Source organism: Octopus sinensis, linkage group LG2, assembly GCF_006345805.1.
Source record: "Octopus sinensis linkage group LG2, ASM634580v1, whole genome shotgun sequence".
Classification (NCBI taxonomy): Eukaryota; Metazoa; Mollusca; class Cephalopoda; order Octopoda; family Octopodidae; genus Octopus; species Octopus sinensis.
In genome coordinates, this window is record NC_042998.1 from 184,419,377 (window position 1) to 184,439,030 (window position 19,654).

Here is a 19,654-nt window from a genome sequence, read left to right on the forward strand (position 1 = left end):
CCTCTTGGGATGAAAGGAAGGAGGGAGGATTAATCGCAAACTGAAGAATTGCCTGGTCAGTTTGGAATATAGTCAACTCTGCTAAAGGTACCCAAAATCAAGGTGGCGAGCTGGCAGAAACATTAGCACGCCGGGCGAAATGCGTAACCGTATTTCGTTTGCCGTTATGTTCTGAGTTCAAACTCTGCTGAGGTCGACTTTGCCTTTCATCCTTTCGGGGTCGATAAATTAAGTACCAGTTACGCACTGGGGTCGATGTAATTGACTTAATCCGTTTGTTCCCTCTGTGTTTAGCCCCTTGTGGGTAGTATAGAAATAGGTACCCAATAACCAGGTGGTGATGTAAAATCAGCTGATACATTAAGTCAACTACTCATTGGTCTTTTGTGTCCTCACTAAAGAATTCATTCTCAATTAGGGTATCTTAGTTAAATATTACCAAAATTTATTCATGGTAAAATCTCCACCCCCTCCTCTGGTTGTTTGGTGTTGATACCTTTCACTCTCACCATTTACCCATTTGTTGCTTTATCATGCTTCAACATCTTTTCTCTCTTGTGCTGGTGCTACAATGCTACAATAAAATGCACCCTGTGCACTGTTAGGTGTGGGGTTGAGAGATTCCAGATTTGTTTGAAGACAGCAACCTTTGTAGTGCCAGTGTCATGAAAAAAATACACTTAGTACACTAGGTAAAAATGGTTTGTGTTAGGAAGGGCATCCAGCCAAAATGGAACTTATGAGTGAAATGCAGTCCTCCTTGCACTGTCAGTGATAATTACATACGATTCATTCAGATTCAGATCTTTCATTTCTTATATTGGAAAATGGACATAATATGATGATGATACATATATTATACATACACATGAAATGAAGTACAATGGGCATGAAGTTACATACATATTACAGGCATTGCATTGTTCCATTGTCTGCTTAGCTTACAACAGGTCTCACTCCCACTTTATGGTTGAGTGCTTAGCAATAGGACAGGCACTCAGCTGTTAAAGAACATGACAAAAGATTTACTATAGGAAAATACCTATACAACCCACTCCATCCTTTCTGGCAGGTTAACATGAATAGTAAATTGTTAAAAGGGAAACCATGTAGTTTCTAGGGTATATATATATATGTATGTATATATATACCGCAAATCCTCGAGTATAATCCACACTTTTTTCCTAAAATTTAAAGGTCAAAATCCCTATTGCGTACTATATACGAGGTTAGAAATGAAAAATATTTTCTAAGCAATGTCTGAGTCTTGATTTGCTGTCTGGCAATGTTTATTCAGACACATTTTGCGATGATGGGAGCGAAAATACCTTAAGCTAAGCCTGAAAGCAATAAAATCATAAAAGAATCATCCATAACTTGGAGTAAGCAACATTTATTAAAATAAAAGTATTCAGAACACAGAATAACATGTAACAAACAATTTGCAAACATATTTACATTCCCATATAACAGTTAAGAACATCACCATTATTGTATTACGCATGCGCGGAAGTGTTTGTTCGACTAGGTGCTGCTGGCTTAATCACGTACGACTGAAGTTAGAGAAGGGGTGCGTATTATGCACAAGGTTTAGGTCTTTCAGAAGTACAGCCCCCTAAAAATTTCCAGCGTATTATACACAAGAGCAGACTATACTCAAGGATTTACGGTATATATATATATAATCATTATTATCATTACTATTATATTTATACATTTAAATCAAGCCATTTAGCTCATTTCTGATTAACTATGTGTCTGTACAGTCACATCAAAATATTTAAAAATGAGAATTGTGTATTTCTTCATTATTTTGTTAAAAGATATTTACACATTCGCTTAGGAGCAAGAATTTTTGGTTCTATGCTTTTCCTATTGCTAAATATTCATTCCTTCAAGAAGTAGGAGTGGAACTTGTTAGCCAGACAGATGGAAAAAAGAAAGGTAAACCAAGGACACACAAGGTTTTGAATTTATGTTTATTTGGTTAATAGTACAGAAACTTAACTTCACAGTAGTTGCTGAGCTTCTTCAATTGGATAAATATTTCTTTATATATATATATGTCCTCTCGAATAGCAGCCAGAGTAATTTCAAAATAGCAAGATACAGTACCACTTAATGAGCAAAAGTCATTTGGAGTGTAAAAATTTATATATATATATGTGTGTGTATGCATGAGTGTGTATTTATGTATGTATGCACGTATACATACACTTATATGTGAGTGAACAAACACATACCTGAATAATTTATACATGTAATATTAAGAAACACATGCACATATGTAGTTTTACTACTAAATGTTAGTAGTAAGGCCTCATTTATAAGTATGTTTTTATATAAAAGTTTTGAGATTATGGGTAATGATTTATTGCTTTAATGCTGAAGTTTAATCATGCATTAATGGATGAAAGATTAACACAGAGGAAAATATTTAGAAAGTAATTGATTGAAGATTTTTTCTACATAATAACTCTACATCTTTCAAACAAATGTATTCTTGAATGACTCTAGGGATAGCTTGTGGAAACTTCTCGAAGGATATACTTACAGAACATGTGAGTGTTTTACGGTAGGCACAGCGACTAAGATGATGCAGAGAAGGAACAGTTTTAGATGTCATTACACACCAACTGCTGAGATAAGGGTCCACTCTAGAGATATAATCAATATACTGAGTTGACCAATGCCAACCAGATGCAGTGGCATATAATGCTAATTTCTTAGACACATGTAGTTTGTTTTGTTTATCATGCCAATGAGATTCCAAGTAATATTTCATAGAATTTACAATTGGTACAAGTTCTGAGCCACTGCATTCACATAATAGTTTGATTGTAAATTTGGAAAGTGTTGTAAAAATATCATCCATTGGCCCTTCAAAAACTGGTTGGTGTCGGTGTAGCTGCAGGAGAAGAAGTTCATGAAATTTGCACGATGTGCAATACTTGATTGCTATTTCAGAAAGTTGGTTAATGAAGTCAGTGTTTCCATATTTCAAAGCAGTTCTTACCACATACAACATGGCATCTTTGCAGATGGGGTCGAAGCTGGTTGACATAAGGATTTTGATGATTTCCCAATAGTTCACATTATCTTCAACTTCTGTGCATTGATTGTAGGCATAGATTAGTGCAATATCAAAAGTAGAACAGTTTTTTATATTCAGTTTATTCTTATCACAAGATGGTTGGTTGATGAGTGTTTTCACCTGATTAGTGTGTCCCAAACGAACAGCCAGTATCAATGCTGTTTCATTGTTGTCATTTAATGGTATATTCAAGTCGATATTGGTATCCATCAGCTGCTGTAGTTCACTGCAATCATCCTGTACGATGGCTTGAAGTAGGTTGTCTGTTGCTTGATTTGATGGGATGAGCTGCTTGTGATTATTATTTAAACTCTGTTGTTCCTGCCAAGGAGGCTCCTTTGGAAGTGTACACGATGTTAATACATGCTTTGGAACGCAACTGTACCACTGGGATGTGTTATTACCCATGTCTCTGAGCTGTCCTGTGATAATGGTTTTCCTAGAATGTAAATCAGTGATTTACACAAGTCATTACATGCAAATAATAATAATAGTAATAGTAATAATGATAATAATAATAATAAAGCTGAATGTAAAATTCTTTCAAAATTACTGAGTAATTATTATGAATATTTCAAAAAATAGATAAATAAATAAAACCAGTTATAAGGTTCATTTAGGATATTAGCATTTTCGAAGTATAGAATAACACAGTTTTCTAAAGTAATTTTTAACACTATTTTAAATATTATTAGAAATATACGAAGGAAAACAAAATATATTCTTCCGGTAGTTATATGCAAATTAGTATTTATTAATTATTATTTACTGAATTAATAACATAATCCCTCAGCAAGATTGGACAGAATTAAATTTATATAACTTTGAAAGAAAATTTAGTAGAAATAAACAATAATCTTTTTTCTTTTTTAAAAAAATAAAGTCAAACACAGGAACAAAGGAAATATACAGTTTTAATAGGAAAGATAGGTTTGAAGCGAAGCAAACAACACAACAATAGATTGCATTACGAAATAGAAACGAAAACAGAAAAGGAACTTAGACAAAGGAAAGAAACAATCGAATTTCGGTTAGTAAGCAACAGTACAACAACAATATAGATTATGGCAGTGCTCCGTTTATACGAAATTTATCGAAACACTTTTCAAACGAAGCATTTTCGTCTGTATTTTTGTAAATATTAAATCTGTTTTTGTTTAAATATATCTGTGATCGACGCTGTTTTCTTGCTTCACAGCATTGGCAGTTAGTAAAGTATATATATATATATATAGATGATATATAAAGCGATAAGTCAGTAGACAGACACAACCAAAAAATACACACACTCACAAAATTACAAAGGAATGTTACATGCTTTTTCTATGCCTTCCTTTTTTTTTGAGGTGGAATGAGTGATCTGGTCTTTTAGGATATATATACATATATATTTAAATATTTTTATAAGGATGCAAAAATACGAAGAAAACGTAAGTCATGTGAAACAGAATCCGACAGACTGGCGGTGTCGACTAAAATATTACCCAGTTATTAATATACCTTAATACTACCACCGTATTAATTGAAAATAAAGAATTTTTTTCCCGGGTTTTCCTTTTCTCTCCAAATGAGATGAGATAAGGCTTGCCTTTTTTAAGAAAGGAAACATGGAGAATTTTTTTAAATATATAAAATAAAACAGTAGGAATGTTATTTTATCTATACAACAAATAATGGATCTTTTCGGTTTGAACGGCAGTTTTATAAAATAATATCTTTTAAACTTCGTATACTGGTAGAATGTGTTTATAAAACATCTTTTTCTCTTGGCTTTATTGAGAAAATTATATAGTTTGTAAGATATTTGTTGTTTTTTTCTTTCTTCAATTTCTGCAATTTCAACCAATCACTGACGTCTATTGAGGTAAAAAAAAAACATTCTGTGCCGTATGAATATGTCCCTCGTTTAAGAAACAAATTGGGTTTATTTACATTTCTGAAGAAAAAAGATACCCTTCCCCCCACCCCTAACCCTAACCCTAATTAACCCTAACCCTAAAACAGATTGAAATGCAATAGATCGATACTAAGGTCATAATTATGGGTGACAATTTCATATGACACCGCTAGAAAAAAACTGCCGTTCAAACCGAAAAGATCCCAAATAATTCTTTAAATTGATGGGAATGTACAAAAAATGAAATGAATAATAAAGAGGTGAATAATAAGATCTTAAAGTTACATAAGGTTAAGTAATTGGCAAATTAACAAATATAATATTTTGGCAATACTTCCTCTTGTAGCAAGACTTCCTGTTGTAACTTCCTAAACACCCATTTTTTAAAATTTAATTTTTTTTCTACACAAACCCCCGTTTTCGGCTACGGAGAATACGAATCTGCAAAAAAAAAATTGGCAAAAATCGGCATTTTGAAATCCACCTCCCTAACTTCTTGATTTTAAACTTTTTTCAGAAATTTTTTCTTTCAAAATATGTAGAAAAATACGGAGATTATGATTCTGTAAAAAGTTTCGAAAATTTTTGTAAAATGTTTTTTTGCTAATTTTTTTTGGTCAAAATATGCGGAAAAATACGGGGATTATGATTCTGAAACAAATTTCCCCAAAATTTTCTACTTGGGATTAGGGTTTTAGGGGTAGGGTTTTAGGGTAGGGTTTTAGGGTTAGAGTTAGGGTTTTAGGATTAGGGTTAGGGTTACGGAAAAAAAGTGGAAAAAAAAAATGAAGAAATTGGAGAGGGGAGTAAGTGGGGGACAAAAAATTTCAAAATTCTGATTTTTTGCAATTTTCCGGAATCTCCGTATCCGAAAACGTGGGTTTTTGGCAAAAATAAATAAATAGAAAAAAATAATAATTTGTGAGAAAGTGAGGGGGTGGGGGACATGAGGAAGTTTCCAATATATTCTAGTAAAACATTATTTCATCAGATCCAGTAAGTGATACAAGCAACATACAAGAAATATTGATAATTTAAGATAGGGTGATTACATACAGGAAAACTGATTTTTATTTGTTACATAAAGAAAAATATTTTTTATTTGACATAAAAGCTAATTAAATTTATGCTCTGTAGCCTGTATTTGTTAATTTATTTTCTACCTATTTTCCCAGATATGCAATTTGGTGGAGGCGCTAAGTCAATTACATCGACCCCCGTGTTCAACTGGCACTTTTTTTTACCGCCCCCGAAAGGATGAAAGGCAAAGTCAACCTCGGTGGAATTTGAACACAAAATGTAAAGACGGACGAAATATCACAAAGCATTTTGCCCGACTTCGTAACGATTCTGCCAGCTCGTCTCATTAGGCAGAAGAAACATTGCAAAGCATTTTGTCTAATGCTCTAACGATTCTGCTTGCTTATAATAAGAACGTGATTAAGAAACCCTTGCACTGTCAGTGATAATTACACACAATTCATTCAGATTCAGATCTTTGATTTCTTATATTGTATAATTCCTTATTTTCACAGCAGACTTCAAATATCATTTAAGTATAGACAACAATTGCTATCGAAAAACAGCACCGCAAATGCTTTTGTGTAGAATATGTCTGAATATTTAAGCATATCTTTTATAGCTTAGATTCTCCACATGCTGCACATTTTACTATTGATGGAATATTGCATACGTCTTTTTTCGGATTCTACTTCATAGTCAACACTTATATTTCTGTATAGTTTAAAAGCACTTCACGCTATGAAGCATTTTACAAAATTTTGCATCAGGCGTGGCTGTGTAGTTAAGAAGCTTGTACTCCAACCATGTGATTTTGGGTTCAGTTTCACCGTGCGGCACCTTGGGGCAAGTGCATGCTACAACAGTCACATATCGCCCAAAGCCTTATGAGTGTATTTGGTAGACGGAAACTGAAAGAAGCCTGCCTTGCTTGTACATATCTATGTGCATATCTTTATGTTTGTGTCTGTCCCATCACCGCTGTTGGTTTCTTTGCGTCCCCATAACTTATCGTTTCGATAAAGAGACTGATAGAATAAGAAGGCTTAAAAAATTACTTGGGTCAATTTGTTCAACTAAAACCCTCCAAGGGAGTGCCCCAGCATGGCCGCAGTCCAGTGACTGAAACGGATAAAAGATAACTCCTAAATTAGGTGATGTACCTGGGTACAAAAAAAGGTTCTAGAAAAGACAACCCCTAAATTAGGTGATATATTTGGGTAAAAAAAAAAGGTTTAGAAATTATCTGCTTGCTTATCTAGGTTAGCATTTTATTGAACTGTATTTTTCGGCATCACATTGATATAGTATAAAAGAAATATCACTATTAAAGTAAGTGTAAAAATAAATGTATATGTGTGTGTGGTCACTTAGAACAAAGTACTGAAAGATAAGTCTAAGAGCCAATAAAAATGTTTCGTCTATAATTTTTTCGTCTATAGGCGCAGGAGTGGCTGTGTGGTAAGTAACTTGCTTACCAACCACATGGTTCCGGGTTCAGTCCCACTGCGTGGCATCTTGGGCAAGTGTCTTCTGCTATAGCCCCGGGCCGACCAATGCCTTGTGAGTGGATTTGGTAGACGGAAACTGAAAGAAGCCTGTCGTATATATGTATATATATATATATATATATATATATATTATATATATATTATATATATATGTGTGTGTGTGTGTGGGGGGGGGGGTTTGTGTGTCTGTGTTTGTCCCCCTAGCATTGCTTGACAACCGTCACTTAGCGGTTCGGCAAAAGAGACCGATAGAATAAGTACTGGGCTTACAAAGAATAAGTCCCGGGGTCGATTTGATCGACTAAAGGCGGTGCTCCAGCATGGCCGCAGTCAAATGACTGAAACAAGTAAAAGAGTAAAAGAGTAAATCGTTTGTCTGACAAAATATATTGTTTCGTCTACGACTTGAGCCATATCTATTAATAGACTATACTTCACTCTCAATACATACCTATATACGTGTCGATAGTTACTCCAACACAACGTACACTTATATTTATAGATTATGGACCTATATACAATTGTCAATGGATGATAGCTCCATAACACACACAAACACATATATTGATACATAGAGATCTTAAATATAATTATTATTATGTATAGAGTGAAATTATTATATATGGAGTAATTATATAACTTCCTAATGAATCGTTGGATAACCAATGAAGACCGAGAGAGCCATATCTATGTTTGAGTTATTTGATCTTACATACTAGTTACTTTTCTAAGGCGGCAAGCTGGCAGAAACATTAGCACGCCGGGCGAAATGCTTAGCGGTATTTCGTCTGCCGTTACGTTCTGAGTTCAAATTCCGCCGAGGTCGACTTTACCTTTCATCCTTCCGGGGTCGATAAATTAAGCACCAGATGCATACTGGTGTCGATCTAATCGACTGGCCTCACCCCCACCACTTTTGGGCCTTGTGACTAGAGCAGAAAAGAATACTAGTTACTTTACTTTTCTTTATGTCGAGCAAATAATGAGGACGTCTTTCACACTCTTTTCTCTCCTTACCTATTCACCCTCCTTAATTCCAGACAAAAAAAAATAAAAAAAGGATTAGAATGTGTGAGAGATTAAAGAGAAAAAGACAGTGTGTGAAAATAAAGAAAAAGTAAAGAGACAACGTAAAACAAGTGTAAGCACTCATTTATATTCTCACGATGTTTTCAATTCAAATGATGACCATATAATATTGATGTATAAATATATGTTTGTATTTGTTATTACATTTTCATCTTCAAAAAAATCGAAAAAAAAAAAACAGTAATTCAAATTTTAAGTGAAACGGCACTCTACTAATATTTTCTTCATTGAATACACATTACTTCTCTGCTATTGCTCGCGACCAATAAAACTTTAGGGCCAAAAGTATTGTATACTTTTCGCGGCTCTAGTTTTTCTTTGTGTAGAAATATATAAATCGGCGAGCTGGCAGAATCGTTAGCACGCTCGACAACATGCTTAGCGTTATTTCGTCCATCTTTATGCTTTGAGGTCAAATTCTGCTGAGATTGACTTTGCCTTTTATCATTTCGGGCTCGATAAAATAAGTACCAGTCAAGTACTGGGATCAATGTAATCGACTTGCCACATCCCACTAAATTCCAGGTCTTGTGCCTATAGTAGAAAAAATTATGGGAAATATAAACAGTTTCATTATTAACTGACAATTTCGAAAGATTTTGATAGGTACAAAAAACATGAAATGGAATCATACGTGCGGAATAGTGTAAAATGATGTCATATGCATCACGTTCGTGTTTCTTAAATAACCATCCCGCCAAATAAATGTGTCTGAATGACTCGAAGCCAATACATGGTTTTTTTTAAAACAGTTTGAGAGAAAGATAACATCTATGTACTTTTTGAAAATGGGAGATGTATGTGGAATTTAGGAATTCTGTTTTATAAATTACTTTGATTTGAAAATGTTAAATGATAAATCAAAGATCTGAACACGATCATAAAATTCAACATCAAATATTACAAATGGAAAATGTAAAAATGTACTCCTTAGATACTGAAAGACAAGAAACAATAAAACCAGCACCAATATTTCGAATAATGAAACACACACACACACACACACACACACACACACACACACACACACAGAGGAAATAAAAATTAGGTCTGCGAAAAGTCAATAGTACCCGGAAACAAAACTTATATAATTTATCAACTGTTTGTTTCTTTATGTTTCACAAAATTAATTTTCAATTCATTTTAGAATTTAACGCTGCAGTCAAAGTGGAATCTTCAATCATTTTAGACAAACTTAATTTATAACTGAAAATGCTTAAAAGTGCGCACGCGCGCAAACACACACACACTCACACACACATACCATTAGGAGCAGAATGCAGTACATAACATTGATATAGGATCTTAGTAAAAATTATGTATAATCGTGTACTTGTGTGCATTTTCTATCACCAAATGATAGACAGTAAATTATTCACGATACATGAAATTTCGTATTTTTTCAGGCGTCTTTACAGACCGTGTTTTAGGTTTTAAAATAAGTCATCTATTTTAATCAGTTTGACAAAATATTGAAATTTTATTTCAACATATTCGTTGTTTTTCATTTTAATCTTCTGTATGTAGTTTTATTTATTCTAATTTTATTAATTCATCAAGTTTCTTCAAGACTCCTTTCGAAATACACGTTATTCCATAGATGTTATGAAAATGATTTTGAATAAAAATTTCTATTGTAGCAGTTGGTAGAAAAATATACATGCATCCTTTCCATTTACATCCGTGGTTGAAGTAACACATATTTTTGCCTTACCCGCAGGGAAAAGTATTAGGCCCCAATTTAAATCTAAATTGAGCCAATATCGATAATGGTGTTGGAAATGTTATTTTTCCATAGTTCTTTGTTTATTTTCGAGATTTTACTAATAGAACATGCGTGCATTAAGTCTTTGAGGAATAAAGTTAAAGGTTGATAAATAGATAGACGAAGAAGAGAGAAAAATACAGTGTGGAAGAATAGCGTAAAGAGAGAATGGGAAGGAAGCGGGAAAATAAATGTAAGTGGAGATATGTTAAACAAAAAGAAAGACCTATGCTGATACGTCTTACATAACTTCTTTCTTTCTCTCTATATAGATTAGCATTCATACACGCGCACGCTCGGACACACACAGATATGCATGCACAAACAAACAAACGAATGTACTTATAAAAAACGCACCACTGAAGTCACCAATTAAGTCATTCGAATATTCACCGGCGGCGTGAAATGGAAATTTCCTTTCACAAGTAATTTCTCCGTTCGAAGGATGTGTGTTAGCTAACGTAAATCTATGACCAAAGACATTCCGATCTTGTCCATTCTGTACTGTTAAGGACATCTAGGATTACTTCATGTAATGTGCCATTCCATTTTAAGACAACAGAGTGTGGTTTGAGGGATATCAAACTGCTATTTCAAGTCGGTTAAGATGAAACATAGAAATTTCAGCGTTAGCTAATCGTGTTCTAAGATTTTGGTTTATACGTTTCTTTGAGTATCTAATGCTCGTGTTTTCTTTTTCTCTTGTTTATTTGCAACATTACGCAACTGGAAATATGTTTCCAAGGCTTTAAAAAAAAAAAAAATTTTGTTTTACTTGGATGCCAAAAGAAGCCTTGGAATTAATCACAAACCCTTTACAGTGTCTGTACCGATAAACAGAATGATTAATAAGGGATGATTGAATTCTTGTTACAAGGGGTGAAAGGAAATCAATAAAGGTGGTCTTATGATCACGAATATTTATGGATAATAACTATGCCCATAAATCGTTTCTTTTTGTCTGGTCATTTGCATAATTTATGAATTAAAACACCGGCTGCAATTAAAACCAGAGCGTAAAGAGGTGAAGGGAGCTTCATGACGAAAAGCATAGTAGTTACGGTGATCTTTGATACCCTATAGTTTAAACAACTTTTGTAGTTCATACATAATTCTTTTTGGTCTAAAAAAAAAACAAAAAAAAACAAAGAACCAGCGACAACATACAGCTCAGAATGGTTGGAAAACAGAATGTTAAAAGCAGGACTGTTCAGTCTAAAGCCAACTGTTCGACCCGCTTACAGTGCTACCAAGAAGTAGAACAAATCGTTGAATATGCTATGCTTGAGTACGTAACTTACATAATAAAGGAATAGGTTCTACTGCATCATGGTTTTAAAGTCTTTGAATGCAAGTTTGTCAGGGTAGATCTATCAAACAGCATCTGAACCTTTAAAAAATACTGGTAGAAATTTCAAATAAAATATTCATCAACTGACCTCTACTTGGTTACACGATGTGCTAGAAATAGTAGGTATATTTTGCTTTTCTTTTGTACTCTAGGCACAAGGCCCGAAGTTTTGGGGTAGGGGGGCCATTCGATTAGATTGACCCAGTACGCAACTGGTACTTAATTTATCGACCCTGAAAGGATGAAAGGCAAAGTCGACCTCGGCGGAATTTGAACTCAGAAGGTAAAGTCAGACGAAATACCGCTAAGCATTTCGCCCGGCGTACTAACGTTTCTGCCAGCTCGCCGCCTAATACCATCATAAAAAAAGAATTCATCAGACAATGTAGTTTCTGAAGCAATTATTTTTGCAGCGCGCGCACACAGACAGACAGACACACACACACACATGTACACACACACACACTTGTATATGTATATTTGGTGGTTAATGTCTTCTTACAACATGGCCAGATGTTACGACTCACGTCTCTTCAAAGACTTCGCTGAAAGATGAAAGTCGTAATATCTGGCCATATTGTTGAAAGACTATAAACACCAAGTATCCTTTCTCTGTGTCATCTCGTTCCTTCTTATTGCAGATTACTGCAATCACCTGAACGAAATCTAGAGTAGTAGGCAGAGAACTGGCGGAGACGTTAGAGCACCGTATAAAATGCTTCACGGTATCTATTCTGACTCTCTGAGTTCAACTCCCATCGTTTCGTGGTCCATCAAAATAATTACTTAATCCAGCTTTTTCTTTTATGAGTTCAAACCCCTTCATGGCTTACTTGGATTGTAGGCTAAATTCGTCATCCACTTTCACACCGTCATCTGCTATCGTGGGTTCATTTAGTAGAGTTTGCTCTGTTGCAAGCATTCGAGACGCCTCCTACAAAAACCTATATATGTTTAGGAAAGAACTATATCACTTCCTTAAAAATATAAGTTTCTCTATTGCAGTAGAAGCACATTTACAATCAGTCAACTTTCACGTTACATTCGAATCAGAACGCCACAAGAAAGATAACGAAAATCTCCAGTATTCATTAACAATCCAACCACCCCAAAGCATGATTAAAACCTATTAAGGAATTTATCGCTAAAACTTTCTTTACCTTGCAATGATAAATACTCAACGAAATAACAACTCCATACAGCGAAATTACAAGAAAAAGTGCAGTATATAAATAATACCATACCCATAACAAATAAAAACATAAGAATAGAAGTAATATTTTCTGGTTCAATCTCCCATCAATATACAAGTCCCTACACTTATATCCAAATTAATTTTCAGAATTTCCTCCAAACACTTTCACCCCAACCACAAAGTTCACAAACTAATAAATAAAAACAACACAAAATTCTCATATTCCTGAACTAACGATTTCTAAAAAACTGCAGCCAATTCCAACCAGCAAAATCAGCCTAAAAGTGAAAATCAAAACAACATTCATAACAGCAACAACCACAACTTCAGAACCCCTTCGTCCTGCCCTCCAAAAGAAAACTGTCTCACAAGCAATATTGTTTATAGTGCAACTGTAACCACAAACACTACACCAACTACTACATCCACATATATAGGATCTTCAACAAACCAGTTCAAGATACGATACAACCAACTCAGGTATACTTTTCGGTAATCCAAACAGGAAAAATCATACCTCACTACCTAAATATATATGGACATTAAAATAAATGTACTACAGTTATCATTAATAAAAGAATATAGTCTCATGCACCATCATACCAACATAATAACAAACCCTGCCAACTTTGGATTAATGAAACCACATTCTCGTATTCAGGAATCAAATTCTGAATCGAAGCTCTGAATTAGTCTCTTCCTGCAAACACAAAATTCTCTCTCTCTCTCTCTCTCTCACACATACACCCCCACCCACACATGCGTGCGCGCGCACGCACACACACACACACACATTCTCACTCCACACGGCAATTCAACTCATCGAGATTGATGAGAGGAAGAGAAGAAGGAAAGAAGTTATCTTTAGACCAGAGACTTGATCGGAAATGTCAGCAATAGCAGTGACTCGCTAAAAGCACCCAAAGGTCAAGTGGTGGTGTTTAAACCAGGCAACAGTCAAACTGTACGGAGATACAAGTCACTTCTGTAGGCGATAGAGACACTTGTACTGTCGAGCAAGGTCGCCTTACCAGTATTATAGGACCCCAAGCAAAGCAATGTTCTGGAGCCCCTGTGAACACAGCTACAACGCACATTGATTTACATTGGGTTTCTAGATTCGTGACCCACTCCTGGCAAATATCCAGCATATCAATGCCTTAAGCCTGCTGTGGGTTCTGTAGTCTAACATACAGACCCTGTTCTTTTTATTCGAAGTTTGGACTTGGTGAATATTTTCCCTTCTTCACACTTTTTTCTTCGCCTCTACATTTTTACATATTTCTTTCTAGCGTCCCTGGATTGTTTCCGATTTATTTTTCGCGTCTTACTTTAAGAGACAAAAACAGAAGCAACAACAATAATTGTAGCAACAATATCATCAGCAAGAGGAAATGTCTTGGGGTTGATCGAAAAAAAATGTATTAATAATGTTTCTTTTTCGTCTCCCACCACACAAAAACAAAAACAAAAACAAAAACAAAAAACAAAAAAACCCTATACATTTTTTATACTCATTTTTTTTTAAAGCCTGAAAATAAAACGTCCCAGATTAGACGAAATACGCTTCTTGTTATGACGAGAAAAAATATAACAACAACGACACGAGAAATAGTCTATTGTTTTCAAATATAATTACATGTTTGATGTTTTCTCTGCTTTTTATGAGAGTAACACAATGATTACCAATATTTTACGACGACTGTACCATGTTTCAACTTGATAATCTAAAGCGTTAACTAGCACATAATTATTAGGTTTGTGTGTATGCGAGAGTGTCTAAGCTGTATTTGTACATGTGTGAGTTTACGGTTGCTTTTTGCGCCTGCAACAGATCGTAGAGATGTATGTGTGTGTGTGTGTGTGTGTGTGTGTGTGGTGTGTGTGTGTGTGTGTGTGTGTGTGTGTGTGTGTGTGTGTGTGTGTGTGTGCGTGTGCTTGAATCAACGTGGTTGTTTACAGAAAGAAAGAACATTGACCTGCTTATGGAAATAGCGTTTTATTAATGGTTTTATTATTTTTTTACTGTTATGCAATTTTTCTCACAACACGTACGCGCACGCGCGCGTTCCGAGACGTCTCGCCTTCTCTCTCTCTCTCTCTCTCTCTCTCTCTCTCTCTCTCTTTCTCTCACTCTCGAGCGGGAACAAGGTGTTGCAACGGCCTGACTTTCAAAGGGGCCACACATAGTTCTTCAAGGCATAGGAATGGAGAGGAAGTCAACACTCTGAAATAAAAGAATAAAAAGTATACATACGTGCACCGTAGACGCACATTTCGGTTGTATGTATGTATGTATGTATGTATGTATGTATGTATGTATGTATGTATGTATGTGTGTATGCGCGTGTGCGTGTGTGTACCTGTGTTTTTAATTCTTTTATTTAATACTAGCAGTACCGCCCGGCGTTGCTCAGTTTTGTTTTGACCCTTTAGAATTGGAATTTTTGAAAAGTAAAAATTTTGCATTATGTAGCTTGTTATTCTATTTAAGTGAACATTTTTCTGGTTGAAATACACCGAAAAATGGCGACACAGCAGTAAAAAAATCGTAAAAAATCGGGATTTTCATAGAAAAAAAAGCACATTTTTGATGTAAATAATTTTTGGTGTTAACATGGTCCGATTTGAATTTTTTCTTCTAGGGAAGGAAGAGCAAGCCTTCTATCATACTCTCAATTTTGGTCAACTTGCGCTGTAGGGTCTCGGAGGAGATACTGTTAGTTGAAAGCTACCAAACCTGCCGCACACAGACAACTTCAGCTTTATATATAGAGAGATTGTTGATGTCCGCTCCATAAATATGCTTTCTGTTTCGAGGGAAAAATATTGAAGAGTTGTGGCTCTGCTAAAAAGCAGGCAGTTGTAGTACATTATTCTCATTCTCATTCTAATTCTAATTCTAATTCTCATTCTCATTCTCATTCTCATTCGAGAGAGAGAGAGAGAGAGAGAGAGAGAGAGAGAGAGAGAGAGAGAGAGAGAGAGAGAGAGAGAGAGAGAGAGAGAGAGAGAGAGAGAGAGAGAGAGAGAGAGAGAGAGAGAGAGAGAGAGAGAAGATGGAACATTTCCAACTATACATTAGCGTTTTAAGCGCAAAAGTCTGACTCCAGTCACTCATGACTTTCCAGATATAGATGAATGCCAAACGTTCTTTTTACCTTCAAAAGGAATATCTCTTCAAAGATTTCAGCCTTTTCCAACAAATCATCCAGTGTACGGAAACAATATTTAGTGTAGATCATCTAGATTGCCTCTACTTCAGTACAGAGCTTGGCAACCATAGATGGGAGCAATAATTTGACTGAATGAGAACAAATGTTTTCCGGTGGACATGATGACTTCTTGTGCTCATAGAATTCACCCTAGTAATCTGTTGTAAGATTTTAGCATTTTTCTAACATGCGCATAGAATGATGCGCTATTATTACTCGTTACGATTCCCAGGTTCTATTCGGTTCGTAATGGAATTTCTTCCAGTCCTAAGTGTCCATGTTATGCTATGTTGGACGGCAGGTAGCAAAGTACTTGAAACTTTTACGGAATTGAATCTCAAGTTGTTTTTCTTCATCCAATCTGTATATGGTATCGAGCTCGTTCTGTAGGCTTTTAACATCTTCAAGGCCGTTTACTGCTTTTGATATTGTATGGTCGGCATAGCATGTAACAATAAGTCCATTAGGTCTATTACAAACAATATATAAAGGTAAGTTTGATAGATCTGTTACAAAGAGTAATTGCCCCAAGACAGTACCCTGTGGTACCCTGCTCTGGAGAGTTCACCTTCCAGATTAGGCTGGAATTTCAGCGTTTTCGTAATTCATACAACTACTCTATTAGTTTTCCGATAATACCAAAGTCACAAAATTTTGGTATTTTTGATGTTGTTGTTGCTGTTGTTGTCATTGTCGTTATTATTATTATTATTATTATTATTATTATTATTATTATTATTATTATTATTGAGTGAGAGAGCAGTGCATGCCATCAAAGTAACACTGGGGCAAAATATACGAAGCCCAGTACACTCATCATGACTACCCGTCTGATAAGGGTACACTAGGCACATGCATCACAACCATATGTGCGCGGCATGGTGATCTCATATCAAGATAAACAGCACATGACCTTGCAGGTAGGGCCCAGTTAGAATTTTCTTCTGGTTGAGTAACCCATCCTGCTCAAAATATTATTATTATTATTATTATTATTATTATTATTATTATTATTATTATTATTATTTTCTCTTTATCACAGGATTTGTTGGAGCTCCTGGAGTCTTGCATGCGTAGCGGGCTTACTACCTGCAGCCTACGGTACCATGTTATTCGTTATTTTCCGCTATCTAATACTTACCTGATTATTCTGGCCGTGCCAAGGAGATGAACCTTTTGTAACAGTTCTACTGAGCTCTCTATTCCAATTTCCGTTATATTCCCCCTGATGCCTTCTGATACTGTCCCCAAGGACCTAACAATAATTGGCACTATCTTCACTATTTTCCATAGCCGGGCTATTTCGTACATAAGAGGGTTGTATCTGGCGAGCTGGCAGAAGCGTTAGCGCGCTGGGCGAAATGCTTAGCGGTATTTCGTCTGTCGTTACGTTCTGAATTCAAATTCCGCCGAGGTCGACTTTGCCTTTCATCCTTTCGGGGTCGATAAATTAAGTACAAGTTACGCACTAGGGTTGATGTAATCAACTTAATCCCTTTGTCTGTCCTTGTTTGTCCCCTCTATGTTTAGCCCTTTGTGGGCAGTAAAGAAATATATCTTTTCGCCTTCCTTCTTGACTCTTCGTGGGTTAAAGGGGCATGCAACAACAACTATATAGCACATGTGGTACACCTTGTCTGCCACCACTAGGTCCGGTCTGTTATGCTTTAGCACCTGATCTGTTTGGATTGGGAAATCCCAAAGGATTTTCTTGTCTTCGGCTCCATCACTCTCTGCGGTTTGTACTCATACCACCTCTTGCCTTACTCTATCCCCCAATTTTTGCACAGTTTCCAATGTAGCACTTTCACTACCTGGTCGTGTTGGCACAACTTGTAATGGTTTTGGGCAAGTCTAGGGCATTCGTTTATGATATGGGCAATGGTTTCATCCACCCTATTGCAGACGCGGCACAGCGTAGACACTTACTCACTCCTAAGGTTGACCCTCCAGTTCGTAGCTAAATCTTGGTCTTGAGCTGCCAGTAGAGTGCTCTCGGTCTCTTTTTTTAGTGTTCCTTTCAACAGCACACCGAGCGAAATGCTTAGCGGTATTTCGTTTGTCGCTATGTTCTGAGTTCAAATTCCGCCGAGGTCGACTTTGCCTTTCATCCTTTCGGGGTCGATTAAATAAGTACCAGTTACGCACTGGGGTCGATGTAGTCGACTTAATCCGTTTGTCTGTCCTTGTTTGTTCCCTCTGTGTTTAGCCCCTTGTGGGTAGTAAAGAAATAGGTATTTCGTCTGCTGCTACGTTCTGACTTCAAATTCCGCCGAGGTCGACTTTGCCTTTCATCCTTTCGGGGTCGATAAACTAAGTACCAGTTACGCACTGGGGTCGATGTAATGCCTTTGTCCTTGTTTGTCTCTTCTATGTTTAGCCCCTTGTGGGCAATAAAGAAATAAGAAACGTTAGCACGCCGGGCGAAATGCTTAGCTGTATTTCGTCTGCCGCTACGTTCTGAGTTTAAATTCCGCCGAAGTCGACTTTGCCTTTCATCCTTTCGGGGTCGATAAAGTAAGTACCAGTTACGCACTGGAGTCGATATAACCGACTTAATCCGTTTGTCTGTCTTTGTTCGTCCCCTCTGTGTTTAGCTCCTTGTGGGTAGTAAAGAAATAGGTATTTCGGCAACATCTTTTAACCACCAAGCGTCGAAGTGCATCCCTTGATCAAGTTTGCATGCATGAGACTGATAACATCATAAGACTTAGAAGGCAGTTCCTTGAGCAGCATTCCTTGTCTGATAACCTTGAGTATATGCCCAAAGAAGTCGCACGACTTCTACCGCAACGTATGATCAGATGAAAGGATGAGCCTATATGAGCAGAAGACTATGCATAGATATGTTAGTAGAAAGCTCCGAGATGATAGTAAAATCGATCATCACAGTAGTTTATCATGGATCAATAGCCGGATTACTACCTTCAACTTTGAAGAGTATGCGTTTGCAATCCAGGAACAGGAAATATCAACCAACTACCTGACGAGATAGAGATGCAGGAAAAGCAGTAAAATGTGACAACCGATGCAGGCCTTGCGGAGTTAACTCTGAAGATTACACCACATCATAAGCAGTTGTCCGAAAATGTCATCACGGTATTATCTACAGATGAGACATGAGGTTGTAGCTAGGACACTCTATAAGGAAGTTCATCGGAAGATTGACCCTGAGGACAAAGAAATAAGAAACCACAGTATGGTAGAAGCCATAGCCACTTATAATAAAAAGGAGTACTGGTGGAATGTCCCAGTGAAGACTTCAATAAAATGTAAGCACACCAAATCTGATATAATGATTTGGGGCAGAGAACAGAAAATGCACAATTGTGGAAATTAGCTGCCCAGCGGATATTAACATAAAGCTGAAGATCAGTGAAAAAGAATACCTACGCTCAGCCATTGAAAAATCTGCAGTTACTCTATCCAGGTTACAAGTTCGGGTTTATACCTGTAATTATTGGGGCCCTGGGATATGTAACACACTGTCTAAATACCAATTTTGAGAAATTAGGCT

At 36.2% G+C, this 19,654-nt stretch overlaps 1 protein-coding gene across 3 annotated transcripts; it reads right to left on the reverse strand.

Annotated features, from left to right (window-relative positions):
- Nucleotides 1-1,961: 1,961 nt before the first annotated feature.
- LOC115229500 lies at nucleotides 1,962-4,578 on the reverse strand. Of its 3 annotated transcripts, none has more exons than XM_036500536.1 (2): nucleotides 4,413-4,578; nucleotides 1,962-3,533 (listed from the first exon to the last, which is right to left on the reverse strand). In XM_036500536.1, the coding sequence occupies exon 2, from the start codon at nucleotides 3,500-3,502 to the stop codon at nucleotides 2,438-2,440; it is 1,065 nt and encodes a 354-aa protein (XP_036356429.1). In that variant the 5' UTR covers nucleotides 3,503-3,533; nucleotides 4,413-4,578; the 3' UTR covers nucleotides 1,962-2,437. The 3 variants fall into 3 exon arrangements, with proteins under 3 accessions (XP_036356429.1, XP_036356428.1, XP_029655704.1); XM_036500535.1 differs by having other exon boundaries at nucleotides 4,389-4,578; XM_029799844.2 differs by having other exon boundaries at nucleotides 4,382-4,578.
- Between the last annotated feature and the right edge of the window lie 15,076 nt (nucleotides 4,579-19,654).